The 25,683-nt window shown below is 39.9% G+C and overlaps 1 protein-coding gene across 1 annotated transcript in view; it reads left to right on the top strand.

Annotated features, from left to right (window-relative positions):
- CAP2 (cyclase associated actin cytoskeleton regulatory protein 2) overlaps nucleotides 1–25,683 on the top strand; it is a 136,552-nt gene that overhangs the window by 88,661 nt on the left and 22,208 nt on the right. Inside the window, exons 5-7 of the mRNA XM_004273543.3 lie at nucleotides 8,688–8,831; nucleotides 9,165–9,250; nucleotides 16,603–16,708. Coding sequence (XP_004273591.1) covers nucleotides 8,688–8,831; nucleotides 9,165–9,250; nucleotides 16,603–16,708 — 336 coding nt within the window. The remainder of the gene's footprint in view (nucleotides 1–8,687; nucleotides 8,832–9,164; nucleotides 9,251–16,602; nucleotides 16,709–25,683) is intronic.

The raw sequence follows: 25,683 nt of genomic DNA, 5'->3' as shown, positions 1-25,683 counted from the left end.
GCAGTTCATTCTGGAAAGCAATTCATTCCTTTTACTCTTTAAGAATGATTTTTTTTTAAGATTTATTTATTTATTTATTTTTGGATGCATTGGGTCTTCGTTGCTGAGTGTGGGCTTTCTCTAGCTACGGTGAGTGGGGGCTACTCTTCGTTGCTGTGCACGGGCTTCTCATTGCGGTGGCTTCTCTCGTTGGGGAGCACAGGCTCTAGGCGTGCGGGCTTCAGTAGTTGTGGCTCGTGGGCTTCAGTAGTTGTGGCTCGTGGGCTCTAGAGCGCAGGCTCAGTAGTTGTGGCTCACGGGCTTAGTTGCTCCGCAGCATGTGGGATCCTCCCGGACCAGGGATCGAATCCATGTCCCCTGCATTGGCAGGCGGATTCTTAACCACTGCGCCACCAGGGAAGTCCCAAGAATGATTTTTTTAAATTGAAGTTTAGTTGATTTACGTTATATTATTTTCAGTGTACAATATAGTGATTAGATATTTTTATAGATTATATTACATTTAAAGTTATTATAAAATATTGGCTAAATTCCCTGCACTGTACATTACATGCTTGTATCTTATTTATTTTATACCCAATAGTTTCTACCTCTTAATTCCCTTCCCCATCTTGCTCCTCCTCCCTTTCTCCCCTCTGGTAACCAGTTTGTTCTCTGTATCTATGAGTCTGTTTCTGTTTTGTTATATTCATTCATTTTTAAAATTTTTAGATTCCATATGTAAGTGAAAACATATAGCATTTGTATTTCTTTGTCTGAATTATTTATTTAAGCATAATACCCTCCAGGTCCATCCATGTTGTTGCAAATGGCAGAATTTAATTCTTTAAGAATGATTTTTAAGGAATGAAAGCAAAACAAGCCTTTGGGATTCTTGAGTGTATTTTTGTTTTGTTTGTTTGTTTGCCCGCACCGTGCCGCATGCGGGATCTTAGTTCACTGACCAAGGATCGAACCCGTGACCCCTGCATTGGGAACGTGGGGTCTTAACCACTTGACTGCCCAGGAAGCCCCTTGAGTGTACTTTTAAGAGAGTTTAACAATCATAAAATAAGACATATATGTGGAATGTAAAGCCTTAAGAACATATAAAAATATTTTCCAAGGGATTTGTCATAATGCAATACAATGGCAGCTACCATAGCATCACGTACATTCATGGAGCCCAGTTTTATTTATTTAGATTGATTTCTGTGACAGTTTTGCAAATGTTTTAAATTTTCAAGTTGTCTTAAATGTACAAATGTTTCTGAAAGTATTATCATGAGGATATTCTGAAACCTCCAAAATGTTTCTGGACAGTGGAAAATTTTTATATTAGAGGAACAATGAAGAGAAATTAGTCTAGAGAAATAGCTACAATTGCACCAAAGCAAGTTAATGCAAATTAGCATTTCTGATAAAAAAAAGTTTGCTTTTGACTTAAAATGATGAAAACAATTGCTTCATTTATTAGAATGTGCCCAAATGATACATTTTTAGAAGCAAACACTGTTCCTGATTTGGATAACCTTTGCCTGAAAAAAATGTTAACTATTCTTCTTCAGCTGAATAATTTATCCTGATAATTTCTGAACATGTTTTCCTGAAGCTACTTCCCTAATGCTAAGACTCTTAATATTATTTGATATCTATAAATTTAATAGCACGTATATGAAATTTTTTCTACCATTGAAGGTACAAAACTGGTTAGTATGTTTTAAAACTTTTCCCTTTATTACAAAAGAAATGCATATACATATTAGAAAATTTAAAATATATGGATAAGGCAATACAATTAAATAAAAACTTTGATGAGTATCTTTCCATATGTTTTCTGTGCTATATACTCATATGCACTCACATGGAATCAACTGGTAAAACTTTATACAAAAACAACTAAACCAAAGTAATAGTCTTTGATATTTGGTAGTATGGTTGGCTAAGATGTACTGCTTGATATAAGCTTTCTTAGAATTTTTTAATGAAGGTGGGAGTCAAATATTAAAAAGTCCAATTTTTACTTTAATGCTATTAAGTTTTCCTGAGTTGTAACAGTAATGTCTTTGTAGTATTTGTATTTAAAACATCCTTCATAAAAATGATAGAGTTTCAGAGAACTTGCCAATATACTGATGGGTTTTTATTTGTTTTTGTGCTTGCTTGTTTTAACTGCACTGCTTAAATTCAGCTCTTTCTTACGATTATTCCTTATGGTCTTAACAGCCATTATTTTTAAAGTTATTATTTTTGAAGATATCTCTGATAATTACATCTACAAGAAAAAAATCACCATTTAGCAGTGTTTTTTCTGTGTGGTGGAATTAAGGACGTTTATTGTTTACTTATGTTTTTCCATCTTTATTTTCCAATGTTTCACAAAGAGCATGTAATCAGAAAAAGAAATTATTTTAAAAGAAATAATAGCAGATTGATCCATTTTCTACCTGATGTAGAAACTACACAAGAACCATGGATTCCAGAAATAACAAGCTTATTTCAGTTTACTCAATGACACATCTTTGAGGTCAAACTCCCAGAATTCGTTCCATCCCCTTACAAAAAAGCATGAGTGGGAATTTGGTTTTCCTTTTTGGGTAAAGTTTCTGCAGAGCTTGCTGATAAACTGAGATGAAGCTGATGATGGATCTCAACTCTTCAACTTTAAAGCAGAAACTAGGGTCATAAAGACATGGAGTCCTGAAATACTCTCCAAAGTACAGTCCCATTAAGCTAAGATAGTGCTTGGAAACACTCGCTGAAACTTGCAATTTGCACATGCATCTTCTCCAGTTCGGCCATTTTGACCTTCTGTTAAAGCCACAGAAACCTGGGGAAGGGCAAGGGAGATTTTTCAGCTAACCTTCACATGAGTCTTAAAAAATGATTTTCTTTCAGGGAAAAGTCTCTCGGAATGAAAGAAACCTGAGTGATAAGTTAAAAACAAAAAAATCTGGGTGAGACCTATGTAAAATTGGCCGATTTAAAGTCATTCCAAAGCACACTAGCTTTTAGCTGTGTCTGAAAAGCTGCCACCAATGCACACCATTGAAAAAAACCCAGGATGCCTCTGAAATTTATCTCCCATCAGTGGAAAGCCCTTTTGTAGCGTTAATTGACATCAGTGCAATTCAACCTGTATTTATTGAGTATGCTTAATACATGCTTAATACTTAAAAAAGTGGAAGTTCCTCTAACAGCCCCCCCACCGCCCCACAATTCACTTTTCCTCTGATATCCCACACAGTCAGCCTTGATGGAAATCACACCATAACTCGAATGTTCTCTGTGGGGTATTTTTGTTTTTTTGCGGTACGGTGGGCCTCTCACTGTTGTGGCCTCTCCCGTTGCGGAGCACAGGCTCCGGGCGCGCAGGCTCAGCGTCCATGGCTCACGGGCCCAGCCGCTCCTTGGCATGTGGGATCTTCCCGGACCGGGGCACGAACCCGTGTCCCCTGCATCGGCAGGCAGACTCGCAACCACTGCGCCACCAGGGAAGCCCCTCTCTCTGTGTTTTTGATTGCAGCTGTGAAAGTACAGGATGAGCTGGAGAATGTCAGCCTCCTTTAAAGTACACGAGAATCTATTGGCACAGAATAAAAGCTGTACTGCTTATTAGAGTTGTGCACATAGCCGTTGTACTTAGTCCTCTCAGCATTACTTTTTTTTTTTTTTTAATGAGGACAATTCTTCACGCAATTGCCAAACTAAGGCAGAAGGAAACTTTCTCAATCTTTTTGGTGCTTTCATCAGATAACCAATATAAAATATCTTCCAGAATACTCTGTCTCCTCAGACTTCAGAGTTTGTTCTTGGGAAGTTAGAGATAAACAAAGATGGCCTTAATAAATCTATCTAACATTGTAAATGTACAGTTTCTGGTTCTTTTTCCCCTTGGGGCAGTAGGCCAGATATCACTAACAATTCAGATATTCTGGCCTTTCTCAAAAATGTCATTACATCAAGAATATCATGGCTTAAAAAGAAATGAAATTGAGTTATTTGTAGTGAGGTGGAGGGACCTAGAGTCTCTCATACAGAATGAAGTAAGTCAGAAAGAGAAAAACAAATACCATATGCTAACCATATATATGAAATCTAAAAAAAAAATGGTTCTGATGAACCTAGGGGCAGGACAGGAATAAAGACGCAGATGTAGAGAATGGACTTGAGGACATGGAGAGGGGGGAAGGGGAAGCTGGGACAAAGTGAGAGAGTAGCATGGACATATATACACTACCATATGTAAAATAGATAGCTAGTAGCGTAGCATATCATAGGGAGATCAGCTCGGTGCTTTGTGACCACCTAGAGGGGTGGGATAGGGAGGGTGGGAGGGAGGCGCAAGAGGGAGGGGATATGGGGATATATGTATACCTATAGGTGACTCACTTTGTTATACAGCAGAAACTGACACAACATTGTAAAGCAATTATACTCCAATAAAGATGTAAAAAAAGAAAAGAATATCATGGCTGAGCAAATCACTGGAGAAAATTAGGATGCTTTTTACTAGTGTTGCCATAATTAAAATTCAGCTGCCTTCTGGGAAAACCTGTATAACGCACCCTTGATTGGGTGTTGAATTTGGACTAAAAAGAACCCCTTGAAGAGGGAAGTGTTTCCCTTCTAAAGAGTGAAATTGCAGGGAGGGCATTTAAACCTGACTTTAGCAGTCATTCACCAAGAAAATGGAAGAGCTGTGTTTGGGGCAGGGACTGTTTAGAGGGGTTCTGTTTCTTTGTTGAGAGTTTGGGGGTGTTTGTTTGCTTTTCCTATACAGTCATTACACCCTCATATTAGTTTGCCAATGTTGCCAGAACAAAGTACCACAGGCTGGGTGGCTTAAACAACAGAAATGTATATTCTCACAATTCTGGAGATTGGTAGTCCGAGATCAAGGTGTCAGTAGGGTTGGCTGCCTCTGAAGCCTCTCTCCTTGGCTTGTAGTCGGCTGTCTCCACCCTGTGTCCTCACATGGTCTTCCCTTGTGAGTGTGTGCATCCTCATCTCTTATAAGGACACCTGTCATACTGGTTTAGGGTCCACCCTCATGACGTCATTTTAACTGAAGCACCTCTTTAAAGATCCTGCCTCCAAATACACTCACATTCTGAGGTCCTGGGGGTTAGGGCTTCAATATTTGAATTTGGGAAGGACACATTCAGCCCATAACAACCCTGATTCAGGGTCTTCTTGTCATACCTATGAGACCTTTCCTTTGTAATGGCCAGAAGGGAAAGTGAGAAGGTGGGAAGGTATTCATGAATTTTCCACAAGACCTGGCTAGCTTCTGCAGCAACCTTTTTTTGTTTTTCACTGCCTTCAGTATGGAAGAATTTTAAAAGTCCACTAACTTTGAAGGCATTATGTTAAGTGAAGTAAGTCAGAGAAAGACAAATACTGTATGATCGCACTTATATGTGGAATCTAGACAGACAAAACCCCACCAAACTCAGAAAAAGAGAGATTTGTGGTTACCAGAACTGGGGGCTGGGGGGAAGGGGGAGTCAGAGGAAGCTGGTCATAAGGTATAAACTTTCAGTTACAGATAAGTACTAGGGATGTACTGTACAGCGTAACAACTATAGCTAACACTGCTATATGATATGTAGGAAGGTTGTTAAAAGAGTAGATCCTAAGAGTTCTCATCACAGGGGGAAACTCTTTTTCCTTTTCTTTTTATTGTATCTATATCAGATGATGGATATTAATTAACTAAACCTATTGTAGTAATCATTTCACAGTATATGTAAATCAAACCATCATGCTGGTTTGATTTGCATATATTTACACCTTAAACGTATACAGTGATGTATGTCAATTATTTCTCAATAAAACAGGGGAAAAAAAGTCCACTGAGAACTTTAAGAACGCTTTGCTCTCTTTCCCTGTATTTCTTTTTGTTTCTCCCAAACAAAAACATGCCTCTGCAGCTGCAGATCTCAGTTAGAAAATGTTTTTCCTGACTTTGCATGTCAGTGATAGGAAAGAGCTGGTCAGTGAATCTTGTCAATCAGAGATTTTTAAACCGGCAGATGTCTTTGAGGTCTCCTGCTATTTCTCGAGCACTCACAGTGTACCTGACTCCTTACCAAGCACAGACATGTTCTCTCATTTACTCCTTCTAACAGCCATGTGAAGTGAGTGCCATTATCAACAGTATTTTGGAGATGTGATCACGGAATCATAGACAAGTTTGGCCACTTGTTTAAAGTTCTAGAGCTTAGTACACTGACTTGCAAGGACTTCAACCCAAGCAGTGTCATCCAGACCTGAGCCTTTACTCTCCCTTGCTGGGGAACTAAGATCCCACGTGCGGCACGGTGTGGCCAAAAAAAAAAAACCCAACCTTATACATGACATGCCCTCTGATAGTTTCTATTCTATTTCAGTTACTTTTTAAAAATACTGAACGTGACCCACTTAGCTGAGTCTGTCAAAAACCTGAACTAGATGACCTAATTTAGACTCCCGGAACCCTAAAATCCTGTCAGCCTCCGTGGATGTTTATTTGGAGCCTCTCTTATCTTAAATACACAGACTGTTGGTTTGAGGCAAATGAATATTACGTATTACAGAGAACATCTTTTTTACCCCCAGTCTGAGCTAACTGAATAATAGTAATAATAATAATCACTTCCGTTTATTGTGTCCATCCCATGTGCCAGAGGTTTAAGATGTCACCTCTCCTGTAGCCTATAAGCTGTAAGTATTACTGTCTCTGATTTACAGATGAGGAGACCAAGGCTTTGGTTAAGTAGTTTGCTCAAGGCCTCATAAAGTGTCAGAGCAAAGATTTGAACCAAGGTCATTATCATTCCAAAGCCTTGATACACTTCTTTTAGGAGAGGGCATATACAGGGTCAAGAAGGAGAAGTGAGGGCCGGAAGCTACTGCAGCTGAGCATTATTTCTTCCCTGATGGTTTGCTGTCCCTGGCAGAAACAACTGTCCTAAAGGACGTTAAACTACCATTGTAGCAATGATTAAAATCTGCACCTGGGAGCTTTTCCAGTTCCCCCCGAAACCCAGGCCACCCCCAGACCAGTTAAATCAGAGTCTCTGGGGGTGGGGCCCAGGCCTGGTTTGTGTTTTTTTGTTTTTATTTTTAATTAATTTATTGCTGCGTTGGGTCTTCGTTGTTGCACACGGGCTTTCTTTAATTGCGTCGAATGAGGGCTACTCTTTGTTGCGGTTTGTGGGCCTCTCATTGTGGTGGCTTCTCTTGTTGCAGAGCATGGGCTCCAGGCACGCGGGCTTCAGTAGTTGTGGCACACGGGCTTAGCTGCTCTGCGGCATGTGGGATCTTCCCAGACCAGGGCTCGAGCCCATGTCCCCTGCATTAGCAGGCAGATTCTTAACCACTATGCCAACAGGGAAGCCCCCAAGGCCTGTTTTTGAAAGCTTCCAGGTGATTTCAATGTGTAGCCCAAGTTGAGAACCTTGAAGTTCAGTTAAGAACCTCTGAAGTCTTGGTTAAAGAAATTAAGGAGCTTTAAGGGGCTTTTCTATTTTAAAAGACTGTAAAATACTGCCAAAACCTCTTCAACTGCTTTTACAAAGCTGAAGTACAAACTGTTGCTGTTTCTTTGGAGGAAAAAAAAAAAAAAAATCAGATAACTTTGTATCTGCTCTTCCAAACCAAAGAAAGTCAAGAATGCTATGGGGAGATGCTACAAGCACCAGTCTCTGTGCTACTTCATAACTCAGCTCACATAATTTTAGAAGTGTTTTTATGTGACTAGAAAAGTCAGTTGTTGAATCAATTAATCAGAAGTGAGAGGGGTGGGACTTCCTTGGTGCCAGTGGTTAAGAATCTGCCTGCCAACGCAGGGGACTTGGGTTCAAGCCCTGGTCTGGGAAGATCTCACATGCCACGGAGCAACTAAGACCACGCGCCAGAACTACTGAGCCTGTGCTACTGAGCCCATGTGCCACAGCTGCTGAAGCCCATACACCTAGAGCCCATGCTCTGCAACAAGAAAAGCCACCACAATGAGAAGCCCATGCACCGCAACAAACAGGAGCCCCTGCTCACCGCAACTAGAGAAAGCCCGCACACAGCAACTAAGACCCAACGCAGCCAAAAATAAATAAATAAAAATTAAAAAAAAAAAAAAAAAGAAGTGAGAGGGGTGAGTAGCCATCAGCCAAGTTGTCTGAGGATGATGCTGAAAACCAAACCAGACTAAGGGGACTATAAATATTATAAGCGGTTACATTTTCTTGCAGAGAGCCTCAGTGAAAGATTTCCACTTTTTCACATGGATTAGTAACTAAGGTAAAAACCAAGGACCCTTCCTCACATCATTTTCCGACAGGAATAGGAAGATACCCTTTTACTAACTTCTACCTATCCCGATTTTAGACATGTGTTTCTAGGCTGTGATCTGTGCATTCCATTAGAAAATACAACTTGATCTACACTCAGTTTCACTGTGTTCCATGCAGCGGTCTCCGAAACAGGGACTGTATCATACTGGTGCGTTTTTTCCATGTCTCGGAGACAGCATTAATAATGTAAGAAATCGCAGTCTTCATACTTCAGAAAATGAAAATACAGTATGACCATAAGAAAAAAGTCTGCTGGATTCTGAAAGCCCCTGACAAATGACAGGTGCTGAGTAGTCCTGCTTAGGCCAGCATGGGTGGAGGTGCTGTGCCTCCGTTCTGTCCTCAGTAACAGTGCTCAATGTTTGCTTCCAGAACGATGTGGCTGCACTTCTGAAACCAATATCGGAAAAGATTCAGGAGATCCAAACTTTCAGAGAGAGAAACCGGGGGAGTAAAATGTTTAATCATCTCTCGGCCGTCAGCGAAAGCATCCCTGCCCTTGGGTGGATAGCTGTGGTGAGTCTGGCTGGAATGTTGCCCCTGCACCTCGTCAGGTTTGTGGAGTGTTTGGGAGAACTCATGGCTGCCTTCAGGCTTCTCCATCCTCCGCCTGTTACATGAAAGGAAGATTCCCTTCAGGCTGAATACATCAGCTCTTTCTTACCCTTTTGAAGTTCAGGGCTTTGTGTTCTGAGATGTGGAAAGTGCTTCACTGATTTTACAGAGCAAGATTTGCCTCCAACTTTGAAGTCAACATCTGCATTGCTTCTCTTCTTCTTTAAGGCATTTTCTTTCTTATCCTATTATTTTTTTTCTTTCTATGCTTTGGTGATGGTCCTGTTCTCTCAGTCCCCCAAACCCGGTCCTTATGTCAAGGAGATGAATGATGCTGCCACCTTTTACACTAACAGGGTCTTAAAGGACTACAAACACAGGTACGTACCTTCTTTTATTGACCAGATTTTCAATTGATTGTTTGTTAGACATTTGTCCCCAAGCTTAATGTAGTTCATTACTGATTCCTTTCAAAGTCGAGTTTACTACAAACATTAAGGAAAAATCCCATCTTTGCAGGTAGAGCAAAGTGGAAAGTGAAATCAATGATCCAGATAATATGTGTGTTTTAGAAAGTCTGCCTCAGTTCTCTGGTAATGAATAAACTCTCCCCACGTGAATGCATGTCACTCTGTTATGTATCCCCACAATAATGAGAGAGATCTGTGATGGTTTGTGATGGACCAGCCCTAAATGGACAAACCTTTTACATTGATCAAAATAGAATTGGTGAGAGTTCCCTGGTGGCACAGTGGTTAGGAGTCCACCTGCCAGTACAGGGGACATGGGTTCGATCCCTGGTCTGGGAAGATCCCACATACCACAGATCAACTAAGCCCAAACATCACAACTACTGAAGCCCACGTGCCCTAGAGCCTGTGCTCTGCAACAAGAGAAGCCACTGTAATGAGAAGCCCATGCACAGCAAAGAAGAGTAGCCCCTGCTCTCCGCAACTAGAGAAAGCCCACGCGCAGCAACAAAGACCCAACGCAGCCAAAAATAAATAAAATTAAAAAAAAATAGAATTGGTGGGTGAGGAGAGAAAATAAACGGGGCTTAGGAAATGAAGTATAAATGAGGAACAGAGATGAGATGAGACAATAAACCAGGCCAATGAGAGGGAAACCAGAGATTGCGTTAAGATGAAATACAGTTGGGTGGACAAGAGAGACGTCTGTAAGAACAGCCGCCATTCAAAGTGCTGTTGAAAGTACAGATGAGACTGAACCAACAGGTTTTGCCTGGAGAGCCAGCTTAAAAGGACATTGCGTTCTCCAGCACAAGTAATAGATCCTAGAGAGCCGCAAACTGGGGCTAGAATTGGAAATGGGACTAAATGGGGAGAGGCCAGAGCTGAATAGACAGGAAGATATCTCTGAACTGCTGAAGGGGTGTCATGAGATCCCTCACCTCTGATGATGTCACGGCCTGCCTTGTCAACAGCTGGCAAGATGTGATGTGGCTGATGCTTCATCATGCAGGAAAGAAATTAGGTGAAAATAAGAGCAACAAAGTTCCACCCCCTGGGCACTGAGCTCAGAGTGAATCCCCCTCTGAGCCCTTAGGTGACGGGAGTAGAAATGATCATCAGTCAGCAAATGCAGGGGTTCCTGCATTTCACTCACAGACCCAGACTGTCCAGATGAAAGGAAACTTGAGGACCTGAATAGTCTGGATAATTGCTTCAATTCACTTATTTCTATTACTAACATAGATCTAAAAATATGAGCCAGAAGAACAGGTTTTTAAGTAGGAAAAGAAGAAAACAACATTATAAGACAAATTTTGTATGGGATATAGAAAAATTGCACAGAATGTGTAAATAAATACCTCCTGTAGTCCCAGGTCATTGACCAATGTTACATATTCAAAACTTGCATAACTATTTCTTTTATAGGTTATTTTTGGTTTTAATAAACATTGAGTAGATACAGAAGAATATTTATAAATATATGTAAGATATAAAAATTACAATACAAAAAATACCCATACATCCACCAATCATTTTAAGAAATATGTACCAATACTTTCTTTTTTTACTAAAAAATAACAGTCACTCTCAGCAATCCCACTCTTAGGTGTATTTCCAAAAGAAATGAAAACATGTCCACACAAATGCTTGTACATGAATGTTCATAGCAGCATTATTTATAGTAACCAGAATGTGCTACTGATGAATAGACAAATGAAGTGTATTTGTCCATCAACTGATGAATAGACAAATAACCTGTATATCCATACAATGGTATATTATTCAGCCATTTAAAAAAATGAAATATACAAGTAGCAGTACGGATGAGCCTTGAAAACATTATGCTGAGTGAAAGAAGTCAGACACAAAAAAACACATATCGTATGATTCCATTTATATGAAATTCCAGGATAGGCAAATCCCTAGAGACAGAAAGTAGGTTAGCAGTTGTCTAGGGCTGGGGAAGTTGGGTGGAAATGTGGAGTAACTGCTAATGGGTGTAGGATTTCTTTTGGGGGTGATGAAAATGTTCTAAAACCACTGTGTTAATGACTGCACAATTTGAACTAAACTATTGAATTGTACACCTTAAATGGATGAATTGCCTGGGATGTGAATTATATCCCAATAGAGCAATTATACTAAACAACATAAGACAAAATCCAGCCGCAGTGTTTCCATCCCCTCATAGAGTTTAGTCATTCTATGTTAGCAAAACAGGTCTCAGAGCTTTTAGGAAGCACAGCTCTCGAGACAGACTTCCGCCCACCTCTTTTCCTCCTGAGGTCTCTCCCACCCTAAGGAAACTTTGGTTAAATTACTGATACTCAGTAACAGACTCCCTGCACCCAGAGAACTGTGTTTGAGGCAATTGTGCCCAATGATATAACTCCAAATGTTGCCACTTTGTGTTGGAGACTATAGCACTGTGCAGTATGAATGAGAAGGGGCAAAATGGGCATAGAGGGAACCTACCTCAACATAATAAAGGCCATATATGACAAACCCACAAACAAACATCATACTCAATGATGAAAAACTGAAAGCATTTCCACTAAGATCAGGAACAAGACAAGGATGTCCACTCTTGCCACTCTTATTCAGCATAGTTTTGAAAGTCTTAGCCATGGCAGTCAGGGAAGAAAAAGAAATAAAAGGAATACAAATTGGAAAAGAAGAAGTAAAACTGTCACTGTTTGCAGATGACATGATACTATACATAGAGAATCCTAAAGATGCCACCAGAAAACTACTAGGACTAATCAATGAATTTGGTAAGGTTGCAGGATACAGAATTAATGCACAGAAATCTCTGGCATTCCTATACACTAACAACAAAAAATCAGAAAGAGAAATTAAGGAAACAATCCCATTTGCCATCACAACAAAAAGAATAAAATACCTAGGAATAAACCTACCTAAGGAGGCGAAAGACTTGTACTCAGAAAACTATAAAACACTGATGAAAGAAATCAGAGATGACATAAACAGATGGAGAAATATACCATGTTCTTGGATTGGAAGAATCAATATTGTGAAAATGACTATACTACCCAAAGCAATCTAAAGACTCAGTGCAATCCCTATCAAACTACCAATGGCATTCTTCACAGAGTTAGAACAAAAAATTTTACAATTTGTATGGAAACACAAAAGACCCCAAATAGCCAAAGCAATCTTGAAAAAGAAAAATGGCGCTGGAGGAATCAGGCTCCCTGACTTCAAATTATACTGCAAAGCTACAGTAATCAAGACAGTATGGTACTGGCACAAAAACAGAAATGTAGATCAATGGTACAGGATAGAAAGCTCAGAGATAAACCCACACACCTATGGTCACCTAATTTATGACAAAGGAGGCAAAAACATACAGTGGGGAAAAGACAGTCTCTTCAATAAGTGATGCTGGGAAAACTGAACAGCTACATGTAAAAGAATGAAATTAGAATACTCCCTAACACCATACACAAAAATAAACTCCAAATGAATTAAAGACCTAAATGTAAGACCAGACACTATAAAATTCTTAGGAGAAAACATAGGAAAAACACTCTTTGACATAAACCACAGCAAGATCTTTTTTGACCCACCTCCTAGAGTAATGAAAATAAAAACAAAAATAAACAAATGGGACCTAATGAAACTTAAAAGCTTTTGCACAGCAAAGGAAACCATAAACAAGACAAAAAGACAACCCTCAGAATGGGAGAAAATATTTGCAAATGAAACAACAGACAAAGGATTAATCTCCAAAATATACAACCAGCCCATGGAGCTCAATGTCAAAAAAAACAAACAATTCAATTTAAAAATGGTCAGAACATCTAAATAGACATTTCACCAAAGAAGATATACAGATGGCCAAGAGGCACATGAAAAGATGCTCAACATCACTAATTATTAGAGAAATTCAAATCAAACCTACAATGAGGTATCACTTCACACCAGTCAGAATGGCCATTATCAAAAAATCTAGAAGGAATAAATGCTAGAAAGGGTGTGGTGAAAGGAGAACCCTCCTGTACTGTTGGTGGGAATGTAAATTGATACCACTATGGAGAACAGTATAGAGGTTCCTTAAAAAACTAAAACTAGAACTACCATATGACCCAGCAATCCCACTACTGGGCATATACCCTGAGAAAACCATAATTCAAAAAGAGACATGTACAACAGTGTTCATTGCAGCACTATTTACAATAGCCAGGACATGGAACCAACCTAAATGTCCATGGACAGATGCATGGATAAAGAAGATGTGGCACATATATACAATGGAATATTACTCAGCCATAAAAAGAAATGAAATGGAGTTATTTGTAGTGAGATGGATGGACCCAGAGTCTGTCATACAGAGTGAAGTAAGTCAGAAAGAGAAAAACAAAACACTGTATGCTGGCATGTATATGTGGAATCAAAAAAAATGAAAGATAAAAAATGGTACTGATGAACCTAGTGGCAGGGCAGGAATAAAAACATAGTCATAGAGAATGGACTTGAGGACACGGCGGGGGAGGGGGAAGCTGGGGCGAAGTGAGAGTAGCATGGACATATATACACTACCAAATGTAAAATAGTTAGCTAGTGGGAAGCAGAAGCATAGCACAGGGAGAACAGCTCGGTGCTTTGCCATGACCCAGAGAGTTGGGTTAGGGAGGGTGGGAGGGAGATGCAAGAGGGAGGGGATATGGGGATATATGTATGCACATGGCTGATTCACTTTGTTGTACAACAGAAACTAACACAGAATTGTGAAGCAATTATACTCCAATAAAGATCTATTTAAAAATTTTTAAAAAGAAAAAAAATGAAATGCAAGACAATCTGCTCTGCTCACATAAAAATAGCAGTTCAGGAAAGAACAAGCTTAAGTTGCAAAAATATGTCAGTATGAACAGGCCATGACGACTGCAACATCATAAAAGACCTCTTTACCTAGTCCTTTCTCGGAATATACAGAGGTGCCTATTCAAGACACCTAAGTCTCTGCCGTTTTGCGTATCACCCTTGGAGGCCATTTTTGTTTTTATCTCAGTTCATCAGCTCCTGTTCTCCTCCCAGTCCCTACTTGAGTGTATCTTGGGCCCATGGGTGTGAGTGATTCTCCCCAGGTGGTAGTATAGCCAAGAGGGTTAGGGGTTCCCCTTTTTTGTACATATACAAAGAGAGTATAGTATTTGCTCCTCAATGTCGGCTATTAATTAGAAAATGTACTTCTGACAGCATCAAGGACAGTTCACTTAAACTTAATGGACCACCTGAAGAGTGTGTAACATGCTGGGGAAATGCAGCCACGGGTGTGGATTTATTCACCTCACTTCCACAAGTAGCCAGACCAGTCCCAAGTCACCGGTGAGCTTCCAGGATCGATAACCCAAAGCAAGCCCAATACTCCACAACCAGTCACTCAACACCCATTTATGGGTGCACCCAAGCCGGCTGTGTCTTCCTTCTGTGTGAGCTCAGTGAGGGCTGTGGGGTGTTGCAGACTCATTGATGAGGCATCGCCAGTGAGGCAGGCTCGTTGCTGCCTGCCTGACAGACGAGCCGTGGGTGGAGGAGGTGAAAGGCAGGCTTCCTTGTGGTTTACTCAGAAGGGCTGTGGCCAGTGGACTCTGCATCTGTGCAACCTTTTCGACTGGCTTGGCTGGTTGCTTGGCTCTTTTTCAATAAATGAATAGAGCAGGTTAATTATTTTGACTTTCTAGAGGTAAGACCTCTCTGAGTCATAATCATTAAGAGTCACACGTCCTTCCCATAGCTTCTTACAGGGGAAGTGGAACTGAGGCTGGGTTTGCAGCTCTGGAGGTAGAGTTGAGTCCTTCTCAATTTGTTGTCTCTTAGAAACTGACTTCAGGTTAAAAGGCACCATATTGTTATGCCTTATTACAAGTTTTGCTAGAACTTTCTTCAAGTTAAAATCATACTGTAATAGTTAAAAGAAAAATGAATTTGCCTATGCAGGTTTGGACCTTATCCTTTGTTAAACTTTTTAATAGAAGTGTACTGAACGTGCAGCCTGCTTTTTCTAGAATGCCTACAGACGTGTGTTGTATGTACATACACCTGTACATATGCACATGTATGTATTAAATGACCATATATATAAATATATGGGTTTGGGTTTTGATTGTAAAAGTGAGAAAGTGACAATGAAATATTTCATAGATTTGATCATTATAGTCAGTAAATCTAAAGATGTAGAACAGAATCACACTCATGTTTTCCCTCTTTGAGGGGCAGATAATTAGACTTCAGTTCCCCATTTCCCTTTTCTTAAATGGCATGACTTAATACAATGGGATTCTAAACATGCTCGTGGTACTCAGAGCTTTTCAAGGAAAACAAAATATGTCCAGAGACAAGTCATTACTGACAAGAGCTTGAATAATAGAGATTTCCTTCCGTGATTGTCTTCAGATTAATGGCCCAGGTTTGTGATTAAATTTTTGTTAACTGAGATTTCATCATTCTCTCATTTACCACTACTTTATTCAAAGTAGGAAAAAATGTGTGAGTGGAAATAATCCAAAGGAAATGCAACTATTTTTGCCTACCTATAAATTTAATATTTCTAACAGTTCTCCCAATCCTGTATATTAATCCAGCTTTAAAAGTTGGATTAACATTTTACCACTTCTTGGTTCAGTAAAATTGGAATAAAAATACCAGTCATGCCCTGCCTCACTTGCATTTGTCATTATGAATATCAAATTGAAGTAATTTAAGTGACTGTCCCTTTAGAAGTATTGAGTGTTACCCATTTGTAGGAAGTCATTTTTCTTACTATAGCAACTTTCCATATCAGCCCAGAATTCTCCAATTTGGTTATACTTTCAACCGAATAATTCCACAAATTATTAGAAAACAAACCAAAGGACGTTTTCAGGACCATTCTCCTGCCTGAAAGTACATTGTTTTTCATTTTGCATCAGAAGCAGTACGGAGAGAAATGGTCTCCCCTCCATGTTCATCTCCCCGTGAGAGATGACATGAGGATGAACTGACTAAGTTTGGTGGATGCTCTCTCTGTGGGCCTCTCCACTCCGCACTGGAGCTCAGGGCACTCAGCTCCTTTCAGGGGAAACCAGGACCACCATCCTTTCAAGGTTCTTTTCAGAATCAGTCCACACCGACTGGTCTAGAAAGACAGTTGTTCCAGGGTCATCTGGAGCCTTAGTTACTGGACTGCCATGTGCTCCCCAATGTCTTTAAATAGATCCTAAATCCACTCTCTTCCACTCTCTTTTATGACAAAGTGATTTACGCCATGTGGATTGGGTAAAGTCGTATTTGAACATATGGAGTGAGCTTCAAGCATACATCAAGGAACACCACACTGCAGGCCTTACTTGGAGCAAAACAGTAAGTACCCAGCCCTCTTCCACCTGAGTAACAAAAGGTCATAAAACTATTCATTCTTGGTAGCCTGGCAATTTTAGAATTTACCTCAAGGAAAACATAAGATAAAATATACGTGCAGAAGCTGCTTATGAAAATGCCATTGTCATAGGAAAGTCTGGAAACTACCTATATGACACAGAAAAAGAAAATGGTTGAGTTGTCAGAAGAACCCAGTGAAATACTCTGGGGTCATTACGATACCACATATGGTGGTTACATGGGAAATGATTTACCAGTCAATGTTAAGTGATAAAGTAGAATGCAAAAGTTATGAGCACTAAGACGGCATACGTATTAAGAAACTGTGAGTAAAATCGAAGGAAACAAGAAGATTTGAAAATAGTTATAATTTTAAGAAGATAGAATTATGAATAGAATGTTTTTTAAATGTTTTATATTTCCCTTTGGCATTTAAAAATTTACTAAGTAATATGTTTCAATACTTCGGTAATCCTAGTGCTTTGAATGGTATCCTAGTCCTAGGATAAAATCCCAGCTGTGTCTGTTCCGACTTGAATTCCCACATGAGATTCTAATCTGACTTTTGCCTTCCTCTTCACCTTGTCTCTCCTGTCTTCCCGGCCCCCTGGCCCAGCACTACCAAACTACTTGTGGAATTCTGAACACATGCAGTGCTTAGAATGAACCAAATCAAAATGTCATTGTTTCAAAATTTGCAAGCCTCATGTTGTTTAACCTTTATTGTGATGTCCTGAACATATATCATGCTGTATGACCTGAGTTCCCTGGGGAACCCTCTTCCCCAAGACTCAGTTTCAACATCATCTCTTTAAGAAACTTCCATTGAGGGCAGTTCCCTGATGGTCCACTGGTTAGGACTTGGTGCTTTCACTGCCGTGGGCTTGGGTTCAATCCCTGGTCAGGGAGCTAAGATCCTGCAAGCTACACAGCTTGGCCCCCCCACCCCAAAAAAAAAAGAAACTTCCGTTGATCTCCCTTGGTGCCCCATCTGGTTTGATGCCTCTCCTCTATGCCTCCTTCATATCTTCAGTATACCTCAGTCATATCCCTTTACATATAGAATTGTAATTTTTTTGTGTGTTTATGGAGCTCTCCCACTGGATTGGAAACTCATCTCTGTCTCCAGCCCCTTGCATAGTGCCTGGCATGGAGTAAGTACTCAGTAAATAGTTTGAACTAAATCGTGAATTAGGGTACTCTTAGGATCGTCCGTGCTCTTTAAAATCTCTGCACTTGCTATAAAAAGGCTTCCCGTGGAAACTTCAGTCCATTAGCAATGAATGTTACCTTTCAGTTGTCACAGTGGATGGTCTAACCAGAGTAAATGTTGGGAAGATGAAGTGGCATATTTGTGAACTCAGTTTAAAGGTAGAACCCTCACTCTCCCCACAGTCGTAACCAGCAGCTAACCTTCACGCAGAACGTTGCTTTCAGTAGCATGGGTGTTATACCAAGGCAGAGTTTGTGTTTTTTCAAAGCAGTGTAGGACTTCTACACTTGTTCCCCAACACTTGTGGTACAAATGTTAACACTGACCACTAAAGACTGATGCTTCTTTTTATTTTCTACTTTGCCTGTTTTCTCCATAAGAAATGCAAGATACAGTAAGTTGATTATTTTTCTTCTGCCCACAACATTATGATTCTGTAAAGAGAGTTCATAAACATTTGAAGGGTTTTAATATGGAAGGGTATGTGTGGAGGTAGGTGGGTCTTTGTGTAGACTAATTGGAATTATTTTTCATACATTTCAAATGAGATGCTGTTTTGTTATAGATCAATTTGTCATAAAGGGGAATTGTCACATGTTTGCCATGGAGATAGGACATCATGACAAAACAGAAAACTAAACATCAAGAGTCCTTGGATGTCTTATTATTTCATGATAGATAAATGGAAAAGGAATGAGAATCCATTTGTGGAAAATAATCATGTCAACAGACATTGGCCTATTAAGTCTCCAATAATGCCCATGGAAAATGAATAGAAAATTACTTTTTAAATGGTTTGAATACCTTTAATGCAATGTACAAAGCTGAGTAATTATGTTTTGAATATAAAAAAGAAGGATCGATTATTACAGATAAATAAATGTAGTTGTTTTCCTTTGTTCTAGAGTGAACACCTATCTTTTCATCATGTTCGTTAGAAATATATGCTTTGTAACAATGAGTTTGAAACTTTTAAAGGCAACCCATAGTGAGAAATGTATTTTACACACACACACACACACACACGCTTCTCACAATACTAAAACAAGTTTCACAAAACAGTACTTTCTTCCACCACGTGGAATTCAGATATTTTCTTTTGTGTTTTACTTCATTTTTAAATAAAATCCTGGCTGAGACCCACTAAATTGATTCCGTGATCCACTAATGGGTCACATCCCACATTTTGAAAAACATGTTATAGAACATAAATGTTATATAAATATAAATATTTATTTATTTATATAAAATATAACCCTTACAGCATACATTAGGAGGTGTGGATTGCCATGGTCATAATGACAGCTATAATATAACCCTTACAGCATACATTAGGAGGTGTGGATTGCCATGCTCATAATGACAGCTATAATATAACCCTTACAGCATACGTTGGGAGGTGTGGATCGCCATGGTAATAATGACAGCTATTATTTATTGAGTACATGTTATGATGTGGGCAAATCCTATTTAAAATGGTAATCGTTATAAAGCAGAGCATCTACTTCACTTCTTTCATGGGAAAGTAGTATGATAAAGTTTTGGCCAGATATTAAAAGTGAGGAATGATTATGTAAGAAAATGTTGGTTCAGTGATAACATCATATATACAAAATCTTTTGACAAACTTTAAGATATATGCATAGAAATATATTTCCTAATATTTTTATCTTCTTCTTCTAAAGTTTGGGGTTAAAAAAACTATTACAGAGTATATTATAAAAATTATAGTTTTTCATTTTAAATCTAAATTAGTAAAAACTATATGAAAGATTCCAAAACATAATCCCTAGAATAAATCAAACTGATTTCTTCTCATTTACTATGGCCTGTTGACATACCAGCAAAATAACTCATAAACAATTACAGCCAGTATCACAGCGTTATTGCAAAGAGGGAAAAGGCTGTTAGAATTATCTGATCAAATAGCTTTTGGGAGGAAAAAAAAAATAAAAATCATTTCATTTATTTGCCCACTTATCACAAGTCTGCAAAAAGTATGCAGAAGGGTGGGGTGTTGGCACTCATTGTCACTACAATATTCAGAAGTTTTAAGAAATGCATTCCATCTCAATGGACAAAGTCAAGAAGCTTATGGCGACTTAACAGCTCAAGTATTTTGAGTAACCATTGTTTTCTTCTATTTTCAAATTGGATTTTGAGATTTGAGCTCTATGGGGTGTTAGTGACCAACAGCATGCTGCTCTAGACTGAGTTTCCAAGCTTGCATTGCTCTGAGAAATGCTCTTTCCCTTGAGTTAACAGTTGGAACTGAACTTGCTGTTCCCACCTCCTAGCCTTTGTGTTCAGACTGCAGCTGTGCCAGGCAACTGTTGTGCCCTTCAGTTGTTCCACAAAATGTAAATCTTTGAGGCCAGCAATTTTTCAGGACAGTGATTGGAGAGAGGGTCCGTGTGTGTGCACAAGTGTGCTGGCGTCGGGGTGGGTGCGTTTTGGGGGAGGAAGCAGCTGTGGAGTAATCTATCTGGAATTTCTTGTTACATTTACTGTGGTAAATGGAATCTTCTCATTCAGTCAGCTTTTTTTCACATGACCATGGACTGGAAAGACTCTGTACCAGAAATGACTTGCAGTTTTCAGTTAGTCTAATTATTGGGAACCCTTTTCCATATTAATTTACAGTTTCCTCAGCCCTGGGTTTCAAATGCACTTTGTTGAATAAATTGATCTCTTGGCAGGAACCCAATAGAGACACTATTATTTATCATCCCTTGCAGTTGGTCAGATTTGTAATATTCGTTGGCAGTTCCTGCAAATCAGATAACTTAAGCTGAAAGACAGATGCCTGATCTTTACGCTTATAATGACCGCAATAACTGATTCTTTTTATGAATTGTCCAGATCAGCATTCCAACTTTTATTCTATTCTCTGTAGATCTGGCCAGGAAAAGGTCATGAAGATAGTTCTATGAATAGGATACAGTGTGGTTGTTTTCTTAACTTTCTGGTGTGAAATTTGTTGACATATTTTTGTCCTTTTATGTGTCTTTCCAAGTTAGTTTTGAGAATAGCCAGGGTATAATTATTTGTAGAATAGAGTAAAACTACACATAGATGGATGTATATAAAGTCTTACGTTGTGGTGATGTAATTCTTTCTACTGATAATGTGGATTTTTAAAATCTATACACCAGTCGTCATCTATCCTAACCTCCCCTGAACCTCCAGTAAATGAAATCACGGGGAGTGGTCACAATTGTAGGCAAGGCGGGGTTTGATTTTTCTCAAAGCAGGACACTCTATGATCACTCCTTTTCCTCCAGGTAGATATTTCTTTTCAGCCTGTTTCTCAATGTAAAGGCCAAATGTCCATTAACAAAGCAAAAGTTTAACAGTTTGCTGGTGATCAAATTAAAACACAGCCAGAGGGCATCCTGACTCATAAATAATGTAGACTCTGTAGCACATGATTAAATATGTATGTCTCGTAAGTTTTCAAGTCTTCCGGCCTCTCTGGTTTCCTCTTGATTTTTACAAGCAAAAACTGTCCTCAATCTTTTATATCAAAATTTTCATTTAGAACTCGTACCAAACCTGTGCCTTAGGTTTATTAATCAAGGTGAATAGGTGAAACCTCAGCTGGTGTGTTGTTTGTCTAGACCACAAGCTCACTGAATACCTCTATAGGTCTACGGAGAGTGGGTCTCTCCAGTCTACCTGACCATATCGGTGGTCAGTCTAGTCATCACTCCTGGGTTTTTAGCTCCCTTTGGGGGCTTTGGGTAGACAGTTCCTTTCGTTCTCCTCTGGAAGAGATCCAGACTGCTCAGAGGGAGTTAGGGGTGTTGTTGACTAACAAAGGAGCTCTAAACACACAGATAATGAAGTTAGGTTGGAAACAGCTCTGAGCTCAGCCTGAAAGAGACTACAGAAATTAAACAAATGTAGCTTAGGCGCCCACCTTCTGTGCACCAGCTTCTCAGCAAGGTGCTGAGAATACAGAGATGGGTACGTGACACAGTAGACACAGTTCCTGTCCACAGAAACTTACATTCTAGCCAAAGAACATAAAAATGATACAACGTGATAGAATAGGGTGAATAGCATGCTAGAGGTAAGCAGAAACACGATGCTTACATAGACCAGGAAGACATGGAAGGAATACTCAATCCCGTAGTACAGTGTGGTTCTTGGGCAAGCAGCAATCTGGAGACTTGTTAGAAACGCAGAATCTCAAACATCACCCCAGACCTCCTGAATCAGAACCTGCATTTTAACAAGATTTCCCCCGGTGATTTATATGCATATTAAAATTTGAAAAGCACTGCTCTAGTATAGTCATGGTGGACCAAAGGAGTACAATTTGTGGGAGACTCAAGGAAGACCATTAGTTTTTACTCATTCATTTGTTTAGTAATTCATTTACTTAATAACCATTTATTGGATACCCACCTTGTACAAAGCACACACCAGACATTGTATTAATGCTACAGTTTCTGCCATCAAGCATCAGGTTTTAATTACAATGCAAAAAAATAAATAACAATACAAGGCCATGTTGGAAAATAAACCTTGCTAATTAGACTTCTGGGTGGGCAGGAAGGGCAACAAAGGGCTACATTTGGTATGAGTCTTGTTTTGTTTTGTTATGGTTTTTGGTTTGGTTTTGTTTTTATTGAAGTGTAGTCGATTTATAATATTATATTAGTTTCAGGTGTGCTGATTTGGGTCTTGAAGGACAGTAGGAGTTCCCTAGGCAGACAGTAAAGGAAAGGGCAGTTCTTAGCTGAGAATTCAGCAGAGAATTGGGCACAAAGGACATGAACTAAGTACTTTGACAGAAAAGCTGTTAGTTTTGCAGAGCTGAACATGGCAAGAGATGAGGCCAGAAAGGCAAGTTGGGGCCATATGGTGGAATCCTTACATGTTATCCTAAGAAGATGGGTCCATATGTGGTGTGCAGGGTTTTTTCGTTCCCCACAGGCTTTTTTTTTAATTGAAATAAAGTTGATGTACAATATTATGGTAATTTCAGGTGTATTACATAGTGATTTGACCTTTGCATACATTACGAAATGTTCACCACAATAAGTCTAGTAACTATCATTTCCTAAAGTTATTACAATATTATTAACCATATTCCTTGTGCTGCATATTACATCCCTGTGGCTTATTTATTTTATAACTGTAAGTTTGTACCTCTTAACCCTCTTCACTGATTTTGCCTACCACTATCCCCCTCCCCTCTGGCAACTACCCGTTTTTCCCGGTATCTGTAAGTCTGTTTCACTTTGTTTTGTATGACTGTTTGGTTGGTTTTTTGGATTCCACATATAAGTGAGATCATATGGTATTTTTCTTACTCTAACTTATTTCACTCAGCATAATACCCTCTAGATCCATCCATGTTGTCACAAATGGCAAAAGATTTCATTTTTTTAGTATTTATTTATTTATTGTTTGTTTTGGCTGTGCTGGGTCTTACTTGTGGCATGCACGTGGGATCTAGTTCCCTAACCAGGGATCGAACCTGGGCCCCTGCCTTGGGAGTGTGGAGTCTTACCCACTGGACCACCAGGGAAGTCCCAAGATTTCATTTTTATGGCTGAGTAGTATTCCATTGTATATATGTGCCACATCTTCTTTACCCATTCACCTGTTGATGGACACTTAGGTTGCTTCCATATCTTGGCTGTTGTAAATAATGGTGCATTGAACATAGGGGTACACCATAGGTTTTTAAGCAGAAAGTTACTCACTATAAATAATGATCTAGTAATTGTTCAGGATAAATGGAAAAGGGGAGAGACTAGAGGCCCTAATACATGTTAGGAGACTTTAGTGGATGCCAAGGATGGGATAATGAGTATGTGACCTTGAGTGTGACAAAGGCAATGGAATGCAAGAGAGGAAATGGACACTGAGTTGGAGGACAAAAAGAGAGAGAGAAATCAAATCTAAACTCAAAGTTTCCAATCTGGAAGTCTGGGAGAATAATAGTAACATCAATAAAAATAGGGATATTGACAGGAGGAGCTGGTAGAGAAGCAAGAAAAATATTCACCTGAGTTTTCACCATGTTGCATGTGAGGCACAGGTGAGATGTCCATCTAGATGGGGAGGTGGAGCAGGCAGGTGAAATGCAGGTCTGAAGTTCACTGAAGGGGAAGACCTAGAGATGATAAACAGAAGAGAAGATAGAAAAAGAGAATATGATGAAGGATAAAACCTGGGGGGACACTGTTACTTAAGAATGGAATAAATCGGGCTTCCCTGGTGGCACAGTGGCTGAGAGTCCGCCTGCCGATGCAGGGGACATGGGTTCGTGCCCCAGTCCGGGAAGATCCCACATGCCACGGAGTGGCTGGGCCTGTGAGCCATGGCCGCTGGGCCTGCGCGTCCGGAGCCTGAGCTCTGCAACAGGAGAGGCCACAGCAGTGAGAGGCCTGCGTACCGCAAAAAAAAAAAAAAAAAAGAATGGAATAAATCGGGCTTCCCTGGTGGCACAGTGGCTGAGAGTCCGCCTGCCGATGCACGGGACACGGGTTCGTGCCCCCGTCCGGGAGGATCCCACATGCCGCGGAGCGGCTGGGCCTGTGAGCCCAGGAGAGGCCACAGCAGTGAGAGGCCCACGTACCGCAAAAAAAAAAAAAAGTGGAATAAATCAATCAAAGAGACAAAGACAAGAAAGAGGAGGAGAACTAAGAGCTGAGGGTCTGAAAGCTCTAAGAACAATGGGTTGGCTGATCAACTATGACAATCTGGGGAGGGTAAGGTTAGAAAAAGGCTGCCAACATCTATCTTATTATTGACTTTTAGAATGCAATTTCTGAAGGGCTGGAGGTAGATGCAGTTTTACAGAATCATGGAGCAAAAAGATTTTGTGTAATGATCTCGTCATTACTTATGGACCAGGTGTCTGACTAGATGGATTATTGCTTATAGCTTCAATTTCTGCCTTTTGAAGTCTGGGGATTATTTGTGGGTTTTATTTTTACCTTTGCTATATCTTCAGTAGAGTAAGTGTAGGTCAGAAATAAATATCTACAATTTCATACACAGTAGTTTAGAGTTAGCTGTACTATGAAGCTGTAAGCAAGCTTTTTATATTTAGGACTATTTTTATTATCTCATAAATACCTCTGAGTTTTATTGCTAGTTGATAACAATACATAGATGTTTTTAGAGTATTTATTCTCTCTGTAAATCACACAGTAGTGGCTTTTAAAACTGCCTAATTCAATGATGAAGGTTATTTTATTTACTAGGACTTTTTTATAACCAAGAACTCAAACTCTCTAAACCTGGGGGCCAGCAAGTTAATAAATGTTCCTAATTTATTTAAACCATCACCTTGGGAATATTTTAATTAAGGTGTGTTCATTTAATATTCTTTAAGGCATAGTGTTGAAGGCAGTGGTGTAATTGGGGGTGTCCTGATGACTACTGTCTCCTCCAACCCCTCTTAGGAAAGTCAGGAGGCTGTGGTTTAAAGGTGCAGGCAGAGGTGCTCCCCAGAGCAGAGCTGGGGGTGCCTGGGTAGGAGGAGACTTTGAACTCGGTGGTCAGTCCCAGCCCAGAGTGAGCCACAATGCCCCACCGCCACCCCTCCACCCCTAGTTTTCATTCATCCCTGAGGTGCCGTGCCTCTGGGTCCAACCTCTTAACTCCCTAGGGAACGCCTCAAAGCCTCCACTGCCTGAGGCTGAGCCTCCCAGTAATTGCCGCCAGGGCTGTGTGGCTTTACCCACCTCCCTGTCCCTCCCCACCTCCAGTGAGCAGG

This window comes from Orcinus orca, chromosome 10, assembly GCF_937001465.1.
Source record: "Orcinus orca chromosome 10, mOrcOrc1.1, whole genome shotgun sequence".
Classification (NCBI taxonomy): Eukaryota; Metazoa; Chordata; class Mammalia; order Artiodactyla; family Delphinidae; genus Orcinus; species Orcinus orca.
The sequence above is the reverse complement of the archived record's forward strand: the minus strand, read 5'-3'. Positions and strand labels throughout refer to the sequence as shown.